Source organism: Anser cygnoides, chromosome 8, assembly GCF_040182565.1.
Source record: "Anser cygnoides isolate HZ-2024a breed goose chromosome 8, Taihu_goose_T2T_genome, whole genome shotgun sequence".
Classification (NCBI taxonomy): Eukaryota; Metazoa; Chordata; class Aves; order Anseriformes; family Anatidae; genus Anser; species Anser cygnoides.
Genome location: NC_089880.1, coordinates 4,424,066 through 4,444,563, shown reverse-complemented (window position 1 = coordinate 4,444,563; position 20,498 = coordinate 4,424,066). Strand labels below are relative to the sequence as shown.

General features: G+C 40.8%; 3 protein-coding genes across 8 annotated transcripts in view; 2 read left to right on the top strand and 1 right to left on the bottom strand.

The window, feature by feature from the left end:
• The window catches only part of SLC30A7 (solute carrier family 30 member 7), a 30,158-nt gene extending 29,043 nt beyond the window's left edge, over window positions 1-1,115 (bottom strand). The window contains exons 1-2 of one of the 2 annotated variants that reach the window (XM_048066993.2): window positions 888-1,115; window positions 683-784 (exon numbers count right to left, since the gene is read on the bottom strand). In XM_048066993.2, the coding sequence (XP_047922950.1) occupies window positions 683-784; window positions 888-967 (182 nt within the window). In that variant the 5' untranslated portion in view covers window positions 968-1,115. The remainder of the gene's footprint in view (window positions 1-682; window positions 785-887) is intronic. The other variant, XM_048066992.2, reaches the window with a different exon arrangement.
• EXTL2 (exostosin like glycosyltransferase 2) lies at window positions 769-8,772 on the top strand. 5 transcript variants are annotated; one of them, XM_048066999.2, is made up of 7 exons: window positions 1,135-1,241; window positions 2,645-2,715; window positions 3,898-3,966; window positions 4,240-4,299; window positions 4,831-4,931; window positions 5,703-5,773; window positions 6,403-8,772. In XM_048066999.2, the coding sequence occupies exons 2-7, from the start codon at window positions 2,711-2,713 to the stop codon at window positions 6,892-6,894; spliced, it is 798 nt and encodes a 265-aa protein (XP_047922956.2). In that variant the 5' UTR covers window positions 1,135-1,241; window positions 2,645-2,710; the 3' UTR covers window positions 6,895-8,772. The 5 variants fall into 5 exon arrangements, 4 of the variants coding, with proteins under 4 accessions (XP_047922952.2, XP_047922956.2, XP_047922954.2 ...); XR_007164446.2 differs by having other exon boundaries at window positions 3,872-4,299; window positions 6,403-6,470; XM_048066995.2 differs by lacking the exons at window positions 1,135-1,241; window positions 4,831-4,931 and adding an exon at window positions 769-916 and having other exon boundaries at window positions 3,872-4,299.
• A 3,054-nt stretch (window positions 8,773-11,826) lies between these two features.
• The window catches only part of CDC14A (cell division cycle 14A), a 55,939-nt gene continuing 47,267 nt past the window's right edge, over window positions 11,827-20,498 (top strand). Inside the window, 2 exon segments of the mRNA XM_048066986.2 lie at window positions 11,827-12,085; window positions 12,459-12,549. Of these exon segments, the coding sequence (XP_047922943.1) occupies window positions 11,980-12,085; window positions 12,459-12,549 (197 nt within the window). The 5' untranslated portion in view covers window positions 11,827-11,979.

Below are 20,498 nucleotides of genomic sequence, written 5' to 3'. Positions count from 1 at the left end.
CGCAAGGACAAATTGTTGGGCTTAAAACATTCCCATGGCAGTCGACTGATGTACGAACTTATAAATGTATCGCCATAAAATAACACCTCTGTTGAGAACAACGCACGTGATGAAGATGCCACGTTATCTGTTCTCTACCTGTAACACCATACAGCAGTTACTTCACATGTCCTGATTATGTTCTACTACAGATTTTTTCAGTACCAGTTTAATCAAGTCCCTGCCATCTTTTACACCTCTGTGGATTTATGTGCCACTTTTCTATACCTGGAGGTTTTAATTCTCGTTTCTCATTCAGAGCTGGGACAGTCGGTGCGGTGCCGGTTTCTGCCACCCAGCATTTACAAGCTCCCATTTCCAGACAAAGGATCGCCGTGGCAAGCGGCCAGGGGGAAGCGGTTAGAGCCCCCGGATCCCGGGGCTCGCTGCGAGGCCGGGCTTCTCCTCCCAGCCAGGCGAGCAGCCGCCGGGCCGGCCGCCCCAGACAGGAACGCCACCTCGGGAGCTGCCACATCTCGCTGGGGGGCCGGGGGGCTCGGCAGCCCCCGGGGCCCCGTCGGGCAGAGCGGAGCAGAGCTGAGCTGAGCCCGAGCCCAGGCCCGGCCCCGCCGGAGGGAGACGTGGCAGCCGCGGGAGGCGCCGCTTCCTGCGCGCACAGCCGCCCCCGCCGGCCGCCCGATACCTGTTGCTCCAGATGCCGTAGAGCAGCTCCACGAAGGCGAAGGAGAGGTTGAGGCAGAGGAAGAAAAAGAGGTTGCGGGAGGTCTTGTCGGCCAGGATGGACCTGCGCGGGGACACACACAGCGGGTCACGGCCGGAGGCCTCGGCCGGGCGGCCCCGGCCTCGCCCACCTCGGCCCCTCGGCGGGGCTCGGCCCCGGCTCTCACCTGAACCAGCCCGACGCCTTCCGCAGCAGGTTGAGCCGGGGCGGCTTGTACTCGTCGTCCTTGATGGAGAGGGGCAGCATGGTGCGGGGTGGCGGCGCGCCCGGCCGGCGGGGCACGGACGGGACGGGACGGGCAGGGGCAGGGCAGCGACAGGGCCGGGCAGCGCCGGCAGCGGGGCCGGGAGGGGGCCGGCAGGGGCCGGCAGCGCTCCGCAGCCCTCCCCAACCCTCCCCAGCCCCACTTCCGGCCCGACCGCGCCTGCGCACCCCAGGCGCTGCCGGGGCTGGCGCCGGGCTGGGGCTGCGGCCCGGGCCGAGCAGCGGGGCCTGGCGGGACGGAGCGCGGGGCCGCGAGGTGCGGAGCGGTGCGGGGCGGGGCCGCGAGGCGCGGGGGGCTCGGGCCGGCCCGCGCGGGAGCGAAACCGTGCGTGAGGGGGCAGCCGGGCCGGCGGTGCGGGGCTCCCTGCCCTGGGGTTGGGGTCCTGCCGCCAGAAGGAGGGGGTCCCTCAGGAAGTCATTTTTCTTTAGAAAAGAGGGTTGAAATATTGTACGTTGGCCGACGGTTCTTATTTCCGTTAGTCTTGGTTTGAAAAGATGTTCTCTACAGGTGGTGTATGTTTGTGGTCAGTGTTGCATTGCAATTTCATAACTTAATTGGCGAGAGTAATCAATGCTTTCTAACTGAAAAGTGCTATGATCTTAACTGTAAAGGTTCTGTATAAGACATTTAAGTAGCAGGTACATAGTAGCATTCTTGCTTATCGCTACAGCCTATTGTATGTAATTGAGTAAGCATAAGGATGTGATGAAACAGGGGTTTCATTACTGGAGTAAACAACACTTAAATTTCAACCTGAATTGTGCTTTAAATTTTTACTAATTAATCATCATAGTAGAATTGGTAAGTACTCTCACGTCTAGGTTGCGACTGGGGGAAGAGAATTTGAGGCTCACCTTTACAAAATCACATATGACCAAGCAGATATGACCAAGATATGCTGGAGCTAAGAAGTGCTGAGTAGCTACTGCTGCTCCTCTATCCTCTTTACAAATCAAGCATGACCTAAAATGAAGCAACCAAAACTAGTGATTAATTTCTGGAAACAGCTTTAATGACTCCTCTAGCATCACAAAATAAGTCAGTGATAAAACTGGAACTCAAACTTATACAGCTTTCTTAGGTTACTGTCCTGCATCTTGTGCACGCGTCCTTTTTGTGCTTACACTTATATTTGCTTTCCCTTCTCTACCTGACAGACCAGGTAGTTAAAAAACACCAGATGTTGTGCCTTAAACCTCTGATGCAATTGCTAAGCTTTGTAAAGGAAATGTGAAGGGGATGAGCCAGAAAAGATCTGTTACTGGGACTACTTGCTTGACTATGGTAGCCAAATGATGCATTTTAGTGGTGATTGGTAAACTTTGTAATGGACTGTGAGGTTCTGGAGACCTTCTTGCATCTCTGTCTGACCCTAAGGATAGAATGCAGAGATGTTGCAATGGTTAGGGAAAAGAAAAAAAAAAAAGTGCTGTGTTTTCTTTCTAACCAATTGGTTTAATATAATAATTTGTTCCTGGAGATTTCATTGAAAGGCAGAAATAATTACTCAGCTGAGCAATAGGAAAAGGGATTGGATAATTGCCAAGAATGTGCACGTGAATTGGTAATCAACAGGAATGTTAATTTACAGAAAGATGGTGGTAGCATGTGGGCTAACTGTTGATCTTTAGTTATAGGCTCCTTTTAATCTCCATCAGATTCAAGGATCACAAACGACTGTCCTGTAAAAACAACAGGGGAGAAAACAGTCTTACCTGGCAACAATGAGGTAAGTTCAGGGTTTTTCTAGACTACGTAATTTATATTCGTATCTTCAAGCACAATATATGAGCTTTAGGGGGGGAAAAAGATCAAAACTTCTGTGAAAAAACACAAGTCAGTCTGTCAAAAATTTTAATTGATGAGACTGTCCTGGATCATTCAATTTAACCAGAGTTTCCAGCTGAAAGCCTTGAACATACTAGTGGAGTAACACCTGATATTTGTAGTTGAATAACTACTTAGCAGTAAGCTTAGATTCTTTATCTTTTACCCAATGCATACCAATCTTGCTAGTAGAGAGAAGGAACAGATGTGGATCACGCATCATTTGAGGTGTAGACCATGGAATGCAGTGATTGGTAGATCTCGCTGAGGTTACAATTCATAAAGGTCTGGAGAACTTGGAATACTGCTTAAGAGGTGAAAATCAAGACTGCCTTTGTAGGAGCTGCTTTGTAAGAGGTCCCACTTAGTTCCCAAAGCAGGAGGATCCAGAAACCCCTGCCTTATATTAGGCTGACCCCTGCACCCCAACCCTGCAGTTAGCTAATACACAGCACGTAGCCTCTGATGCCTCCACTTTCTGCTGGATTCTGGATTTCAGAACAGCTGCTTCTGATGTTCCCACATCCCTACGTTTCTTCATTTGGCATGATTCTTTTGCCCTACCTGTGTGATAGCTTCAGTTAGTATGATCAGAACCGTATTTTCCACAGTCTGTGTACTTGAGGAGGCACCTTCTTTCCCTTTTGTTTCACAACTAAGGCGAGGCTCCTGCAATGCTGGAAGTACAATTTGTTTTCTAATTTCAGCTGGATGAGTTTGGTATGTAAATGTTCACTCAAAAACACAGTACTGAGAAAATAAGAGATGGTAACAATATAGAGATAAAGAATTAATCTAAGTTAATTTTTGGAAAATGAGGAAATTCAGAGTTAACCCAAAAAAGCAGAGGTGAAAAGCATGTAAACATTAGAAACCAAGTACCAGAAGTATCTGCCGTGATAGCTGAAATTAATTGTCTCAGGTTCTAAAATCCTCCTTACATATTCACTCATTTATTTACTTAAACAAAAGTTTATGTTATGGGAGTTTTGCGCAAGTAAGGGAGGTAGCTGTACATGGGATTAATAACTTTTCCTTTCCTGTTACTTGTTTTAAAGGTGTTTTCACTTCTGTAAACTTCCAGGACGAGTTATGGGAATCCGCCTACTACGCTTCACTTCCGTGGTGATCATTGTCTTGCTTCTTGTGGCAGGTGCTTTAACAGCTTTGCTTCCCAATATCAAAGATGACAAAATGCCCAATTTGCGAAGGGAACCCAAAGCCCAGAGTCAGTCTATCTTGGATTCATTTACTCTTATTATGCAGACATACAATAGAACTGACTTACTGCTAAAGCTTTTAAATCATTATCAAGCCATTCCCCATTTACATAAAGTGATTGTTGTGTGGAACAACATTGGTGAGAAGATACCAGAGGAAATGTGGAATTCCTTGGGTCCTCATCCTGTCCCTGTTGTCTTTAAAGTTCAAGCTGTAAATCGTATGAGGAACAGACTCCAGAATTTCCCCGAGCTGGAAACAAAAGGTAATCAGCAGTTCATATTACTACTAATATTTTCATACTCAAAATCTGTATTCTGAAGAGAGATGGTTTGAGTTATACTATGTAATGAATCCATGGAAGTGTTGGGCCACTTAATGCAATGTAGGTAATACAGAAGGAACTTGTGTTATAGTATTAGATGCCCATCACCACCAGAAGCAGCTGGCTAGAAGTTGTCAATTAAGAGTAAGAAAAAAAAAAAGAAGGGATGTCAAATGCATTTCATAGGCCTTTGCAACTTTGTCTGTTCTCCATTTGCTTTGTCTAGCAAACATAGGTAGTTCACTGAAATTCATAGTGCACATATTTGTGGAGTCTCTGCATTAATTTGGTCTTAAGCTATCTGACAAAGACTTGATTTAATTCATCATTTTAAGACAAAGTTCTCAAGCATGTTCTACTCTTCAGAGAAACTCCCCTCCCTAACTGTCCAGCTTTCTATCTCAAGTCACACATACTTTTTAATAATATTTTCCCAAGTATTTGGCTATTCATCTAAATATTCTTCCTAAGCTCTTTCCAGGAGAAGCACAACAATAAGTCCTGTTTGTTTCAAGTGGAAAAAAAACCCAAATGTTGCATTACAGACCTGATCTTACTCATGATTAGTAAAGGTAATTCTATTTACTGCCCCCTTCCTAACATGCCTTGCTACTCAAACCATGAATTTTAGGCAGACACTAGAAACTTCAGCTTCCCCAGCGGGTTTGTTTGTTTGTTTTACTGTAATACAATTGTGCTGACTGTAAAATTAGAAGCCTTAAAGCATCTGGAGTTCTGATATAATTTTTCATTATTTTCTGATAATGATATTTTCTGATAATTTTCTTTTCAATTTTCTGATAGCCTTTTGCCTAAAATTTAAGGCAAAGATTTTTCGATCATAGTTAATTGCATTGGCATCATTCAATATGATTTATTAGGCTTGCTTACTCGAACTTGGAAATAGCAAGGAGATAGGTAAAATTTTATGCTTAAAATTCCTTATACCATTCTTCAGTATATGAGATTTAATCCTTTTTAGTTGTATTTTACACAAGGTTAGTAGAATTTGAAGTTGCATTGTGAAACACTCCAAAGTTTTCCAACAAAGATCTGTCCAGCTGTACTACAGGTGATCAGAGGTTCCTGAATTTTGTTGTAGGATGGCAAATACTCTAAAATTTAGGTTTTCATCCAGTTATTGCAGAGCTGCAGCCTTGCTTTAGCTTTGAAATCTAAGTATGTTTTCAGAATTTGCTTTCAAGGAGTTATGATACAAGTCTGCAATTTAGCTAAATGGTTATAGAAGTTTCACAGCTAACTTGTCAAATTCTGTACTGCATACTGTGCCCATGTATTTTAATCCTTTGCTAAGTTAAAAAATTTTTTTTTCCTTCCTTCAGCTGTTTTAATGATGGATGATGATACACTAGTCAGTGCTCATGACCTTGCTTTTGCCTTTTCTGTTTGGCAGGTAATGTTTTGCTCCTTGGCAGGCAGTATTTATGAGTTACAAATGAGATTAATGGTTTTAATTAGACTAATACTATATCACAGTGTTCTACCATTGTTTTTCTAGCTGTAAAATTAGATTTTAAAAGGATTGAAACATTGAATAATAGAAATTGCCAAAATGTTCGTCAACATTAGTTATACCTGAAAGTTTGTAACTTTCAGATTTTTAACTCTTCTTGTACATGAACACAGAAGTTGCCAATTGCTGAATTAATTTAAATTGCTAGTAGGCTGCAAAACAAAAAATAAGAGGCTTTGGTTTTTCTGTATATCTAAGAGATTCTCTGTAAAATTTGATTTTTGTGCCAAGTATACAGCTGCAAATTGAGGACAGATATTTGTTAATGCTATACAATATGGAATGAGGCATATCGTGTTAAGTTTGCAAAACTGTATTTAAGTGCAGCATTTCTGTAGATCAAAGGAGCATATGCCAACAGCTGTGTTCTCTGTATTTACTGGCAGTAATCTTATGCTCCTCCCATTAAAAAAAAGAAAAAGCATAAGTTTTCATGAAAGATGTATAACATTTTTATTTCACAGCGTCATCTTCATTTTAATTTTTTTAAATTTCTTTTTTACTTTCAGCAATTTCCAGAGCATATAGTGGGATTTGTACCTAGAAAGCACATTTCTACTCCTTCAGGTGTATACAGTTATGGCAGCTTTGAATTGCAGAACCCTGGATTTGGAAATGGAGATCAATATTCTATGGTTCTTATTGGTGCAGCATTTTTTCATAGTGGGTATTTAGAAGACTTTCAAAGACAGCCAGAAGCCGTTTATGCCTTAATAGATGAAACTCAAAATTGTGATGATATTGCCATGAATTTTCTGGTAGCAAGGCATACAGGGAAGCCTTCAGGAGTGTTTGTGAAACCTGTTGATATAAGAAATTTAGAAAAAGACACTAACAGCGGCTACTCCGGAATGTGGCACCGAGCAGAGCATTTGTTACAGAGATCTTACTGTGTAAATAAACTGGTAAATATTTATGATGGCATGCCTTTAAAATATTCTAATATCATGATTTCTCAGTTTGGTTTTCCTAACTATGCCAATCACAAAAATAAAATGTAAGCCAATGAATTTAAGGGGTTAGATGTTAAATAATACTCAGTGAATTGTACTGAATGCAAGGAGAGAAGATGTAATTACTGCATTTTGGCCATCCTTAATTGTAGCCTCCAAATTTTTTCCATAGAGCTTTTAATTTTTATTTTTTTGTCCCCCTTTCTTACTAACCCCCCAAGGAAGGTTTTGAGAAAACTTTAAAAATAAATACCAATGTTCAGTTATAATAAAATTATCCTCTTTCCTTCACCTGAAAAGCATTTACAATTAGGCCATTTCTCCAGAAACTTGCAGACAAAAATGCACCCCTACCCTTAGTGTTCATGATTTATTATTATTATTATTTTTAATATACGTATCTAGTCAAATGAAGTTTAGGAATATTTTTGATAGTTACATGTTTAGATGCTTCCTTCCCCTCTCCTCCTCCTCCAAACAGTTCCCAGTGAAACTATACAAGGGCTGCAGCAAACGGCTGGCCATGCTTCTAGGCTCCTGTACAAAATCCTTTTGAATGTTGTATATAAGCTGTTATTCTGTATTCTGAGATGTTTCTGAAGCTGCTATGAAAGCAAGCCAGGAGAAGAGTACCCCACCTTAATCTGAGATAGTCCTAAAATCGTTGCCTATAGTAACTGCTCCTTCTGAGACAGTGGAAAAATGATCTCTTTGATATGGCTTTTTCCTATTAATAATTTGCCTAGAGTTGCTGAAACACTGCAGACAGTCGAAAGGTAAAACCTAACAGTAGGAAATGTACAAAAACATGAATACATAAAATATGAAAATCATATACGCAGGGAAGCAAAAGAAAACGAGATTGTCTTATTAATACTCTCTTGAGTACTTAGTTTTGTTTTGTTATATTGCATGCGCATTGTTACAAAAATGTTCCCAAGAAAATTCTCACTTTTTAAAATAAAACAAGTCTTATTTACAGTTCCTGATGAGAATAAGCTGTTCTACATTTATTCCAGAGTGTACATTTTGTAATATTACAGGTCTGCTTTTTTTTTTTAACTACTATTTCAAGTGAATGTTGACTTTTTGGTTCCTTTCATCTCTGTTTTGGTAGCTCTAGCAACCGAATTAAAATGTACAATGAATGGGTAAAACATAAGTGTTCTAAAGTACAGTGATGTAGCAGGGATGGACTATTACTGGTCTCTGAATTATGTGGCTTCAGGCAAGAAACAGCTATTATTAATAGCTTTTGTTATATTGGGACTCTAGTTTTGGAAATATTATGTTAACATAGGACAAACCTGTTTTCAGTTAGCTGCTCAGCTGAACAAAAGCAATGTTTGAAAAATGTAACAAGTTCTTTACAGCTGATTCTGAATGTGGAGTCTGGGTTACTTTGGGAGGAGCGGAGGACTCTTGTCTTGTTCTATCAATGTTAAAGGATTTGTTTTATCGTCAGTGAAGTCTTCCTAGTATTTTTGTAAGTTTTAAGGGGTGAAATCTTAATTTGGCAATGTAAAGTCTGTTTAATTTTCTTGTAATAGTGAAAAGTAAACTTTAATTACTGTGCTGTAGTGATAAGTAGTATCCAAATAGATCTATGACCTTTCCAGAAACGCAACTTTCATAGAGGTAACGTACTGCATTTCATTTACTTAATTGTTCATCTGTAATTTTTGTTCTGTGCAGTATTAACTGAAATTGTGAAGAGTCACAGATACTGTTTACCTTACTTTTAAAATGTAAAGTGAACTGTCAACTGAGCCAAATCTTAGTATTGGGTTCTTTGTTGGGGAGAAGGGGTTGGTTTGGAGCTTTTTTTTTTTTAAGCTCTTTATCAGTGAAGGAATTAATCGAACAAGCTTTTATTATACTTGTAAATTTAATTTGTACCATTGTCAAATAAAAAAATATAAACAGGTTTGTTATGTATTTATTTTCACATTATTGACCAAGTTTTCATTGTTAGATGTCTAAAGTAAGCTCACAGTTTCAATATGAATGAGCAGTACCAATATCTTATTCTTTTAAAATACCCTAGGTATTTGTTGACGCATACGTTCACTTAATTTAGGTAAAGTTCACATAAAAGGGGTAAAAAAGACATAATAAAATCATAGCAGTAAGCAGTTATCTTAAACAGAAAAGCAAATTCAAAGATCGGACTTGAAGTTTAGCTATAATTCATTTTGCTTAGGAACCAAAGGGGTTTTGTTTGTTTTTAACTTGTTTGTTGGTAACTACAAATAATGTGTTTGTCCATCGACGGTTATAAAAGTGCCTTGAAAGTCTGTGCTCAAATATATTACTGAACATTTAATTTATATTTTAACAAAATAATATGTATTTGATGAGCTCTTCTAAGAGATTACCTAGATGTCACTTGGAAATATCTTGGAGTCTGAACAGATTCATCACCATCTCTGAATTTTCTGTAGAAATTAGTGTTTATGCAATATAGATTTTTTTTAAATGGCGTCTTAAGATACCTATTTAAGAAATACTTGTAAAAAAAAATCATTTTTAATTTAAGGAGAAGTTGGTTTCTTAAAATTACATTTTTTAAACAGGGTATAGTCCTAAAATTATACGAGAGGACTTCAAAAAAATTGCTGCTTTACCTACAGTTAAAAAAAAAGGCCACAAGATGTCACTGTCACCTTGATACATGGTGTCAAACATTAAAAATAGTAATTGGAATAATTATAATAAGAAAAAAATGAGATGAAAACATTCTGAAAGCATTTTAAAAGGTGTAAGCCTACTATAAAAGCTATGAGAGAATGCTGGAACTGAAAAAAAAAAACATGGAGGTTATTTGATATAGTTTTACATGAGGAAGAGAAAGATAAAGAGTATTTTCTATGCTTAGGGTTCTAGCTAACTGCCACTAATGAAAAGCTTGTATGCAACCAAAACATTTGTTATTTTGCCAAAGGTATGTAAGTCTGCAAACAATTTTTGAGAGGGGGTCTTCAGTTTCCAGTCACATATGCATTCTAGATATACTAACCTAGCCAGATATGTTTACAAGGAACAGGCTTAAGCATAAACTATCTAGGGATTCTAGATACTGGGAATGTAGCTTGTTAAACAGCTCCATCTTTGCTTCTGTTGCCCAAGATACCTTAGTTAAAGCTAACTTGAGACTGCTCATGCATATTCCCCTCAATGTGGCGTGCACTTAGAAATGTGTGTTGCATTGGCCTGTAATGAAAGTTTGAGTAAAAATAATGTATGGTTTTGGATATATTGCCCTGTAGAGAATTTCTACTCCAAGACATTGCTTGTAAATAAAGAGTTGAGTATTTGTTTTAATTACAGGTAAAAATACAAGAGAAAGCCATATAGAACAACATAGATAAACACATTGATTTCCATGGAAAGCAAATACCCTCCAGCAACCTTTACTTAATGTGGTGTTACTGAAGGCTACAGTCTCAGTCTTGCAAGTATGTTGTACAGAATAGTACTTACTAGTAAGAAAGAAATTCCTTGCTTAAGCTCATAGGACCAGACTCAAAGAGAGTGATACTTAGGAATATTAGTTCTGGAGCTATTAAAAAAAAAAGAAAGAAAGAAAAGAAAAAAAGAAAAGAACAATGTAAGAATGCAGGTACAAAATAATTAGAACCAATACCAAAAATAAATAAGCAGCTACAAAAATAAATACTTGAAAAAGTGTTTTCACTTCAGCACTTTTTAAAGTTTTTAAGTATCATCATGTGCTTATGACACTAGATTAAAAACAGAAGAGTCAAAAGTGTTTTACACTCCTGTTTAGCCTCATCTGCAAGCACACTAGAATTAAGTATGTGAACTGGGAGTGATTCTAGGTTACGTTATGAAAAGATGGGGATAATAATGTGGACCTCAGAGCTGCATATTACATTATTACGTCTTTCTAAGGTATTTCAACTTTTTTTTTCTCTCCTCTGGGGAAGAATAGCATCATTTTTCTTTAACAGATTACCTCACTTTTATTACCTTTTTCTTGAATAGGTGTGAGAATGAGACGAGCAGTCTGCTCTATTTGGCACTTACAAGTTCTTTTGGAAGGGGTGGGTGGAAGAAAGGCATTTCCAATGCTTTTAATGCTTCTGTTTCTCTGTCAGGAGGTTAATTGCAGCCAACAGGCTAATTCAGCTTTTCTGAATCAACTGCCAGAAGTCAAATCTTTCTTCAAGCAGAAAGCCACGGGTGCCTTCTTGTCGTGTTACCACAGCCCTGGCAGCGCACGTGAAACATTTCACCGCTGCTTAACCCCTCAGTTACTTCTCGGGGAGAGCCCTCAACTCATCCTAGCGCGTTGGGAGCTTCGTGCAGTGTCGGAGCCGCATGTCGCAGTCCTCTACCGCCGGACGCCTTCCGCGACGCCTCGGTCCCCTCAGAGCTGAGGGCGCGGCCGCTGGCACGAGGCCAGGAGGCGGGAAGGCAGCGCCGCCGGGGCGAGACCCTCTCGGGGGGCGTGCCCGGGAGCGGCCGTCTCTTCAGCGCCCCGCTCATTGGCCGGAGGGCTGGCAGAGCAGCTTTGGATTGGCGGCGCTGCCTGTCCATCAGGCCAGACGGCGGAGCGGAGACGGCCGGGCCGGGAACCCCGCAACCGAACGCCCCAGCCCGGGCAGGGCGGCGGCGGTGGTTCCGCCCGGGCCGTGTGGCGCCCCCCGCTGAAGTATTCGCGGCGCCTCCGGGGCTGCCCTGCCCCACGGGGGCGTTCCGCAGTGGCAGCCCCGGGGCAGGCCGAGGAGAAGGAAGCGCCGCGGGGCGCCTGGCCGCTGCGCGGTGGGGCGGGGGCGGAGCCGCCGGGGGGGCTAAGGGCGGCCGCCCGCCTCGGCTCGGCTCAGCCCCGGGCCGGTGCAGACAAAGGCCCCGTGCCGCTGTTGCTAGCGCGCCGCCGGTCGCCTGGTAACCGCCCGCTGCCTCCTTATCCGGGGGCGGCTCCGGGCTGGGGGCGGAGCGGAGCCCGAGTCCCTACGGGCGCTCTCCCGCCCGCCCGCCGCGTCCCGGAGCCGCTTCTCGCCTCCGCCCCGGTTCTTATGCGGCTTGCGGCGCTGCCGGCAGCGGGTGGCCCCTCCGGGCAGCGGGCCGCTTCCCGGCCACCGCGTCCCGGCGCCGCCCGGGGCCGCCATGAGCTCGGAGCCGCCCCGCGCCTCGCTGCTCCGCGCCCTCTTTAAGATGGAGCCGGTGGCGGCCGCCGCCGAAGTGCTGGGGGGAGCCTCCGAGTTCGTGAAAGGTGAGTGCGGCCGGGCAGCCGGCCCGGCCCCGACCCCCCGGGAAGGAGCCCCGGCTTATGCCCCGTCCTGGCCCTGCCGCAGCCTGGGGAGGTCGGGGGCCCGCTCGGCTCTGCCCCCCTTCGCCTTGCGGTTTTCGCGAGTCGCCTGCCCCGCTGCTGCGGGGAACGCCTAAGTAGTTCCTTCCTCCTCTCTTTTCCGGCAAGAAGCGGGGCCGGCACCTGTTGCTACGCCTCTGCTGGGTTCCCCTCTGCTCGCAGGGTGTCTGCCCGCGTGGGGGATCCCCTCCCCTGCCCCCCGGCCGTGCTGGGACCCCCCCCGCCGCAGCGCCGGGCTCTGGGTCCGGTCCGAGGGCAGCCCCCGACTGTCTTTCAGACCGGCTGTACTTCGCCACTCTGCGGAATAAACCCAAGAGCACGGTGAACACCCACTACTTCTGTACTGATGAGGAACTGGTCTATGAAAAGTAAGTGCTTTCATCTGTTGCGTTTTGTATGTTAAAAGGGATTGCTTCTTCGGTATTCTGTAGAGTACTTTTACTCCCCTATTAGTTACTTTGATGAAGTGTTGGTATAAGTTAGCTTGAACATATATATAACCTGTCTGAAGCTAGTTTAACTTTTTTTTTTTAAATAGGAAAAAAAAAGCTCACAAGACCAGTTAAATTGTAGTTGAGCTAGGGTAAAATAGTTGACCTCTGTAAGATTGCTTTATAAGGTGGAAAAGATCTCTTAGATTAAGTATGCCTTGTAAACAGTGTCTTTAATAGAAGACTTTCATATATTCATACTCCACAAAAGTTTTTTGCTATGTGTTTTCCTTTATCAAGCGTATGAAATGATCACCTTTCATACAGAATCACAGAATGCAAAGCTTAAATTTGCTTTTGAAGAACATCTGCAACTTATTTTAATGGTTTTGATATAGCACTTCCTGTTGGCTTTTGGAGCTTTAGAACAGCAGAGAAAGTATTCTGTGAAGTTAAAGCCCCGTGTGTTTGGAAGATTCTGACAGCATGTAGAAGGTCAACAGTTAAACTGAGTGTAGTTAGAGTACTTCTAAGAGACATGAAATAATTACACTGAACAAATAAAGTAATAGCCCTATGCTGTGGTCACAGAGTTGTCACTGTACACTGTGTTCCCAGCTCAGCTGTTCCATCCATGATGGTAGCTATAGCTGCTTGACAAAGGATTTGCTGCAGTACCAAGACTTTTCTAGTGGAACAAGAAAAAGTTCTAGTTATGTCTTTAAACATAACTTTTTTTTGCCCATGTGTTGAAAAACTTACAAGCATCAACTGTACCCTACTCCAGTGACTTCAGTGTTGCTTCTGTGGAGGTGTAAACTAATCATCCTTTGTTTCTAGCTTATCTTCTATGCAAATCTTAAAGTTCTGGGTTTTATTTTCTACACGCATTTCTGAATCTTCATTGTCTTCTAAAGGAGATCCTGATGATCCTTCTTCAAAGTTAACTTTTGTAATTTACTGTTTGGATTGCAAATATTTTCTGTAACAATCACTGAAGGAAACTAAATAAATATATTCCTTAATCCATGTGTCAATTAACCACACACCAGAATGTATAATAATACCATGTATATTTACAAGATAATGGAAGGAAGTCACATTTCCTTTATCTTCTAGGGACTTTGGACATATAATTTGTGGTATATTTTCTGAATCCATAGTTCCTAATCTATTGGGACCTTTTTAAAGGTATCATCCATATTTGATACAGTAACAGTACTCTTCCTGTTGTACTCTCCAATAGTAAAACTTAATATGAAGTAGAAACTAAGTGACAGTTGCTGGCTGGTATGAATGCATCCTGTATAATAACCTAGCTCTTCTAGATAAACGGTACTAAGCTTTCCATTGATATTTGTAACGCAGCATGCATCGCTATCAGTTATGCAATATTTGGTGGTAAAACCATATCTGATTTCAAGCTTTCTTCCTTTTCTCACTCCCATCTTCAAGGAAATTTGTGTTATTGGGGAAGTAAAAGTAGGTGTTGGTAGGGTTACAGTTTTATAGTTTTGTCAGTATCTTTCTGAAATTGGGAAGCTAGGGGCAAAGTGAGGAATAGAATGCAAATCTGATAGTTCATAGGGAAATGCTGATTCTGCTGTAGTTTCCCGGTCGTGTCCATCAATTTGATGATATTTGTCTGTTTTGTTTCACAGGCTACACAGTAAAGACAGGCCCTGACATCAGGAGATGTTTCTAAGTAGTAGTAGGGTATAACTTCATACACCAAATCAGATTTCCTGCTAGCTTTCTTAAAAATGCAGCCTTTCTGAGGAAGAGAATAGAAATATTTAAGTGATAACAAAATGAATATTTGGAAGTAATCTTTGAAGTGCTGTAGCTCAGAACAGTGTTTTCTAGAGTCAAAATGGCCTGCCTTTGCTGTTCTTCCCAATCAAAATTTCTTGTCCACTTCTGCTTTTTAATCAAATGAGTTGTTCAAATTGTTATGTGGAAGAGATTTGTTATGTGAGTAGGAGATTTGTTCAAATTGTTATGTGGGTAGAAGATGTCCATTCAGACACAAAATCCTCAACACCTGTGAAATAACTTTGTTAGCACAGTCAATTATTGACTTAAGATGCATATTATTGTGTCAAATATGACGCATGTTAAGATGCATCATACTAGTGACTACAAAGATATTTCACTGCGCATGGAAGTAAACTGCGTTTCTTTGGGCTGTTTTTCTATTATCTTCAGCAATAACTCCCAAGCATGAAGTGTTAAATTTCTTCAGCTGCCTTTACCGGGGGCAGTTTGCTTTCTTGGAAGCAACATCTGATCTAAAAATCTCAGGCATATGTGGGTATGGGTTTGTTAGTCTGATTATAAAGAGCATATTATTGGGTCACAGAGTAATTAACTTCCTTCCTGCCTCACTTCCTTTTTTTCCCTCCTCTTCTCACTCTTGATGAGACAGAAGGGAATAATAGTGTAAATTAACACTATATGTGATTTATTAAAGAAAAGAGTTCTAGCACTAAACTTGATGGTTTTGGAAGTTTTGCTCTGCTGAATGCTGACTTGCTCTTGTGTTTTGTCATGTGATTTATCACTAGGTTATACCCAAAATGTGGTTATGTAATCTTGAGTACTTTAGCCTTCAGTTTTCACTTGAAGTTGTCAGCTGTTTTAATAAATTCATAACACTGTATTATTTAAACATTCATACTTTTAGAAATTTTAAAAAAGGCCTTAAATGCGCTTAGGCACATCTCAAACATTAGCTGACAAGGAACTCGCAGAACTGTCACTGTTTTAGTTACATGTGCTGCAATTTAACCTTGAACCTATCACACTAGGGAAGAGCGGGTATGCAAATTCCTCGGTTAAGAGAACAAGAAACCTGAATGAGTTAATGCAACTCTGAATTGTTAAGATTTTATTCCCAGTTGTTCTGTTTCTGTAAGATTTTGTCAGTCTCTCTCTGAAACTCTGAGGTCCCTCCCGAGGAAGTCTGCATTACTACTTACAGGAGAATACAGTCTTTCAGAGTAATATAGCGCAGGTAACTATTACTTCAGGAAAATGGAGTTAATGAGAAATAACCCAGTTTGATGAAGGCTGTCATTTGGCAAATACACAAGCCTTGCTTGGCAAGACCTCAATTAGTGAGTTAGGCAAGAGTAAGAAGCTTTTTATTCTCTAAGAATAGTGTCTTTCATGTTTCACCTTTCAGTAAACAGATCTGGGTTAGGAATATTACACTTGACTGGTTAACTTGGCTTTCACATGTTTTTATCAAAGCAACTTTTTATGTCCTTTTTATTGCTGTGTAAATTCTCAGAAAACAAAAATAAAAGTTCATTAGAAACAGGAATAGCATCTTGGTAAATTGTGCTGGCAGTTTTCATAAGCCATTATGTTTTTATTCAGTTATTTCTTCTAACTTCAAATCTTTTGTATAAACAGCTTTTGCAGGTCTAGTCTGAAATCTTGTGATCAGCTTTAAAAGTAATAATATGACATTCCCTGTACATCCAATGTTTTATACCATGGCTCGAAAATTTTAGTGTTACTTGCCCACTTCACAGCAGTCTTAATGTTACGTACATTTTTTGGTTTGAGCAGCCATAAAATAAGACTCAAAGCTAAAACATCATTTAAAAACATCATTTAATGAGTAATCGTTGTACTTTGACTTGTAGGATGTGTTTATGCAAAGAAGCAGTTTCTCTTTCCTGTGGTAAGAGTAAGGGTTAACTTACTTATTTGACTGGTGTAAAATGCTTCTTTTCTATGGCTATCCAATAACGGTACTTGCATAGGAAACCTGAACTTCTCTAGCCTTCTGTGGCCTATATCAGTTGAAAGGAAAAAAGAAAACTTAAACTTAGCCTTGTTACAACAAACAGACCTGTCACTTCACACGGAGAACAGGGAGTTCCTTGTTCATGTCAGAAGCCTATGAGAAGTTGAACTTCGCTATCAAATGACCAATATAACTTAGTGAGTTAAAGTCCACAAAACACTACTTACATTTAAGGAACTTCCTAAGTTTTTATCAATATGAATTTACATACAGAACGGAGAAACTTCATTATGCTAACATCAGCTTTTTATATTTAATTCTTACAAATAGCTATTAAGAAAGTACTGTAGCTTTTTTGTTTTCCATCTTAAATCGAGGGATTAAATTCAATGCAAAGAAAATCAGGAGATCTGGGAATATCAACTTTTGCTTAGGACATGAATTAATGGCATACCTTTATATTTGAAACTTGAAAAGTGCTGCCCCTTAACACCTGGGGTGCTCTTTCCAGTACAAATTAAATTTTATATACAGTCATGTCTTCACTTCTTCACCAAGATGCTCAAGGGATGGGAGCACCTCTCCTGTGGGGAGAGGCTGAGAGAGCTGGGACTCTTCAGCCTGGAGAAGAGGAGGTTTGGGGGGACCTTATCAAAGTCTATAAACTCCTGAAAGGAGGGTGCAAAAGGGATGGAGCTGGGCTTTTCTCAGTGGTGTCCAGTACTGGGATAAGAGGCAGTGGACATCAACAGGGCCACAAGAAGTTCCATTTGAACATCAGGAAGCTCTTCTTTACTGTGTGGGTGATGGAGCACTGAACAGGTTGCCCAGAGATGTGGATTTTCCCTCCTTGGAGATCTTCAAAACCTGCTGTAGGTGTCCCTGCTTGAGCAGGGGTTTGGACCAGATGACTTCTAAAGGTCCCTTCCCACCTCAGCCATCTGTAATTTTGTGATTCACATGGAGAAGACAAAATAAATTGTCAAAAGCATTGAAGATATTTTGTTGTTTGTTAGCAGCAACTGGGGACTGGAAGAGAATAACTTTTTTTGTAGACTTCCGTTTCCTATTGGACAAGAGTATAGCTTAATATAGAAAACATAAAAAATCTTGGCCTCTGTTAAGAAGGCTTTTATTTTCTGTAGAGAGTAGTTTTCTAACATAATCTGAAGAATCTTCTATGGTCAAACTCTATGGAAGAAGCTCTTCACTGATACTATGTTCTTTGCATCGAGGAGCATTGTATGAAAAGCTCGTGCATCTGGAGTAGCTATTTAATTATCTGTAATTTGGTGCTATGATCTCTTTTTGGATTTTGAAGAGCCGGTATCCTGAGGAGGATTTGGAACAATGAAGGAGAAATAGACTGAGTACCTGGTGTTTTGCATAATCCGGACCCTCGGCATTATTCCTACATTCAGATGCAAGCAGTGGGGTGTTATATCTCTAGGTATTCACTGTATCTTCCTTTGTCATTCAGAAGCGTGCAATCCTTAAGTAGTATTAAGCATTAGGGATTGTGCCTTGGCCCAGATAAGAAAGCTGCCAGCAATTTACCCGTTACTGGCATTGGTGGGGTTAGAGCAGACAGCATGTGCTATTGGGCATCCCACCTTCGTTCATGCACTTGAGAAGTGGGAAGGTAGAACACACTTTGGGAAAAAGTAATGGGGGGAAAAAAAAAATAGGTAAGATTTACTGACCAGCAGAGTTAGGTTGTACTGAATATGTGGATTAATCCTCTTGGCTTTCATCCAGAAACTATTGCACTTCAGGCGTGTTCAGCTCAGGGCTTGGAGCCTTTATCTGCGGTAGACAGTTGGCCTCTTTGCTGGTGGCTGGTTCTTGTACTACTTAATGGGAGCAAAGAAGACCTGGCAGTGCAGTTGTCTGAATGTTCTAGAAATCCAGGCTAGGAAAGGGGGGGAGAAAAGCAAATGGAGATTTTATATATATATATATATATATGTGTGTGTGTATATATATATATATATCCCTCATTCTATTTTAGTCTCACTACTTAATTTTAATAGTAAGCTAAACAAGTATCAGGATCTTTGTACCATGCTTACAAATTAGTATAATCCTGTATTTAGGAAATGGCATTTCTACTAGTTCTTAAAGCCCTTATGGTTTAATTTTTGGTTTGAATAGCAGCCAATTTGAGGTGCTCCTATTTGGTAGAAAAAGACTTTTACACAGTTGCTTGTGTCCAAGAGAGCAAGCTTCTTACAGAAAGTAGTGCTCCAGTTCTGGTGAGCATGCTCCAGGAAGCGATTGCAATTGCTGAACTGTGTCCCTGTTCTCAACTTACTAACTCAAAAACTGACGAAGCTGCCATGCAAGTAACATCATCCCCTCTGAGCGTTATTGCACTGTTAGAACTGACTTTGTGGATCTGTCCTATTATTTTTCCACTATGATAATTAGGGTTTGAACCATATCCAGACTGTTGGAAATGCCTACTACTGGATGCCAGAATGCGTACACATCCTCGTGTTTGGTAGCAGTAACACTGAACTTACACTGATCTGGCATGGAGAAAAGAATCCTGAAATAGATCTTCTAGTAGCAATCTACTATCTTTTTTTCCATACTTCTGTTGCTGTATCACAGAATTTGTGAGTGGCAATATAAAACTACTGCTCTAGCACGTTCATCTACGGGGCAAAAAGTTTGTGTTCACTATCAGGTTTCTAGGGTAAAATATAAGTAGTTCAATTTATCTTTGAAAGATAACTTGATACCTTGGCCATAAATAGGTTGATTGTGATGTTAGCACAGGGGTTATCAGTTCATTTCAAAGACTGTCTGGCTTCGCTGACCATTATCAGGCTCTATCCAATACTTCAGGATATGAAAGCTGTTTATCACACTGCTGCTGTGCTAGGGTCGGCCATATTCAAATACTTAGTAAAAAGTAGCATGCAGCAGAGGTGCCCGAGGCTTGACCTAACTGATGGCACCTTCATGTGGCATTGCATAGAACTGCAATCAGAAACAAGTTACTGTCCCAAAGAGTTCTAGACTACATTTTTTTCACTGTTAAATTCCTTGGAAGGATGTATTGGCATGACAGAGTGAACTAATGAGCTCATCTGGGCTGGCCTTTCCAGGTGAATAGCAGTTCCTATGTAACCAAGTAACTCAAATTATATGCTGTAAGAACTGACAAGAAGGGGTGGTTCTAGGAGTTGATTCTAAGGAGAATACAGATACAAGAAATCTATGCTACTGCTCCCAAGTAGCATTATGTTAGTATTTATGAAGTAAATTGTTTAAATATTCATATAGTACATCTGTGTTTTTTACTGTTACATAGTTGGAGAAGTGTAAGGATAATAAGTTTCCATGGGATGAGGGGAAAGAATAATTTAACCTATCATTGAGGTATTTGATTAAAACAAAATATAATTAAATGTAGATTAATACTCTACTTGCCTTCTGTTCCCACCTCTGTAGTAAATGACTCTGTCTTAACTGGCTTAAGCTTCAGAGATATCCCAATTTCTTACTGCATTCAAATGCTTACAAAACATCTAGATACAATAGATCTATTACCAATAAAAGAAATATAAATGAACTAGTATTGCATAGATTGTTACCAGTGACTATCAACTAATCAGATTTGATTTATTGTATTTTATCTTTTACCAGATAAAATTCCTTAATTTAAAGGATGAGTTGGTGTGCTGTTTCTCTTCATCGCTATTCCATCCCAATTTCCCATCTCCACTTATATTTCACTCTCTCAAAATTCTGTTATTAAGAAGAAAATTCTCTGAGTCAGGATCAAGTGTCTTGAATTCAAGGAAAAAATGGCCTTTTATACTAAAAGTAATGAGTGGATAAGACTAAACTCTTCTGTTAAAAATTATCAGAAATTGTATTTAGTTTTAAGGATAGAAGAAGGGGTTTGTGGATCAGAGTTCATTGACTTCAGTACAGAGTTTTGTTATCTTTCAGTACTGTTTGATTTCAAGAATTGTGAAACACTTGTTTCACTTAGCTCCATTAAAGACATTCAAGCTTATTCAAGTTTAACAAAGTTGGTAGAAAAAGTTAAAATTATTTGTGTAGGAAATAAACCTTCTCCCTCATGCAACCGCAACAACACTGTATCAGT

Bases quoted from the DNA above. Each gene is read 5' to 3' on its own strand.
- EXTL2 (XM_048066995.2), top strand. The intron at 4,300-5,702 runs GTAATCAGCAGT...TCCTTCCTTCAG, and splicing joins CCCCGAGCTGGAAACAAAAG to CTGTTTTAATGATGGATGAT. The intron at 5,774-6,402 runs GTAATGTTTTGC...TTTTACTTTCAG, and splicing joins TTGCCTTTTCTGTTTGGCAG to CAATTTCCAGAGCATATAGT.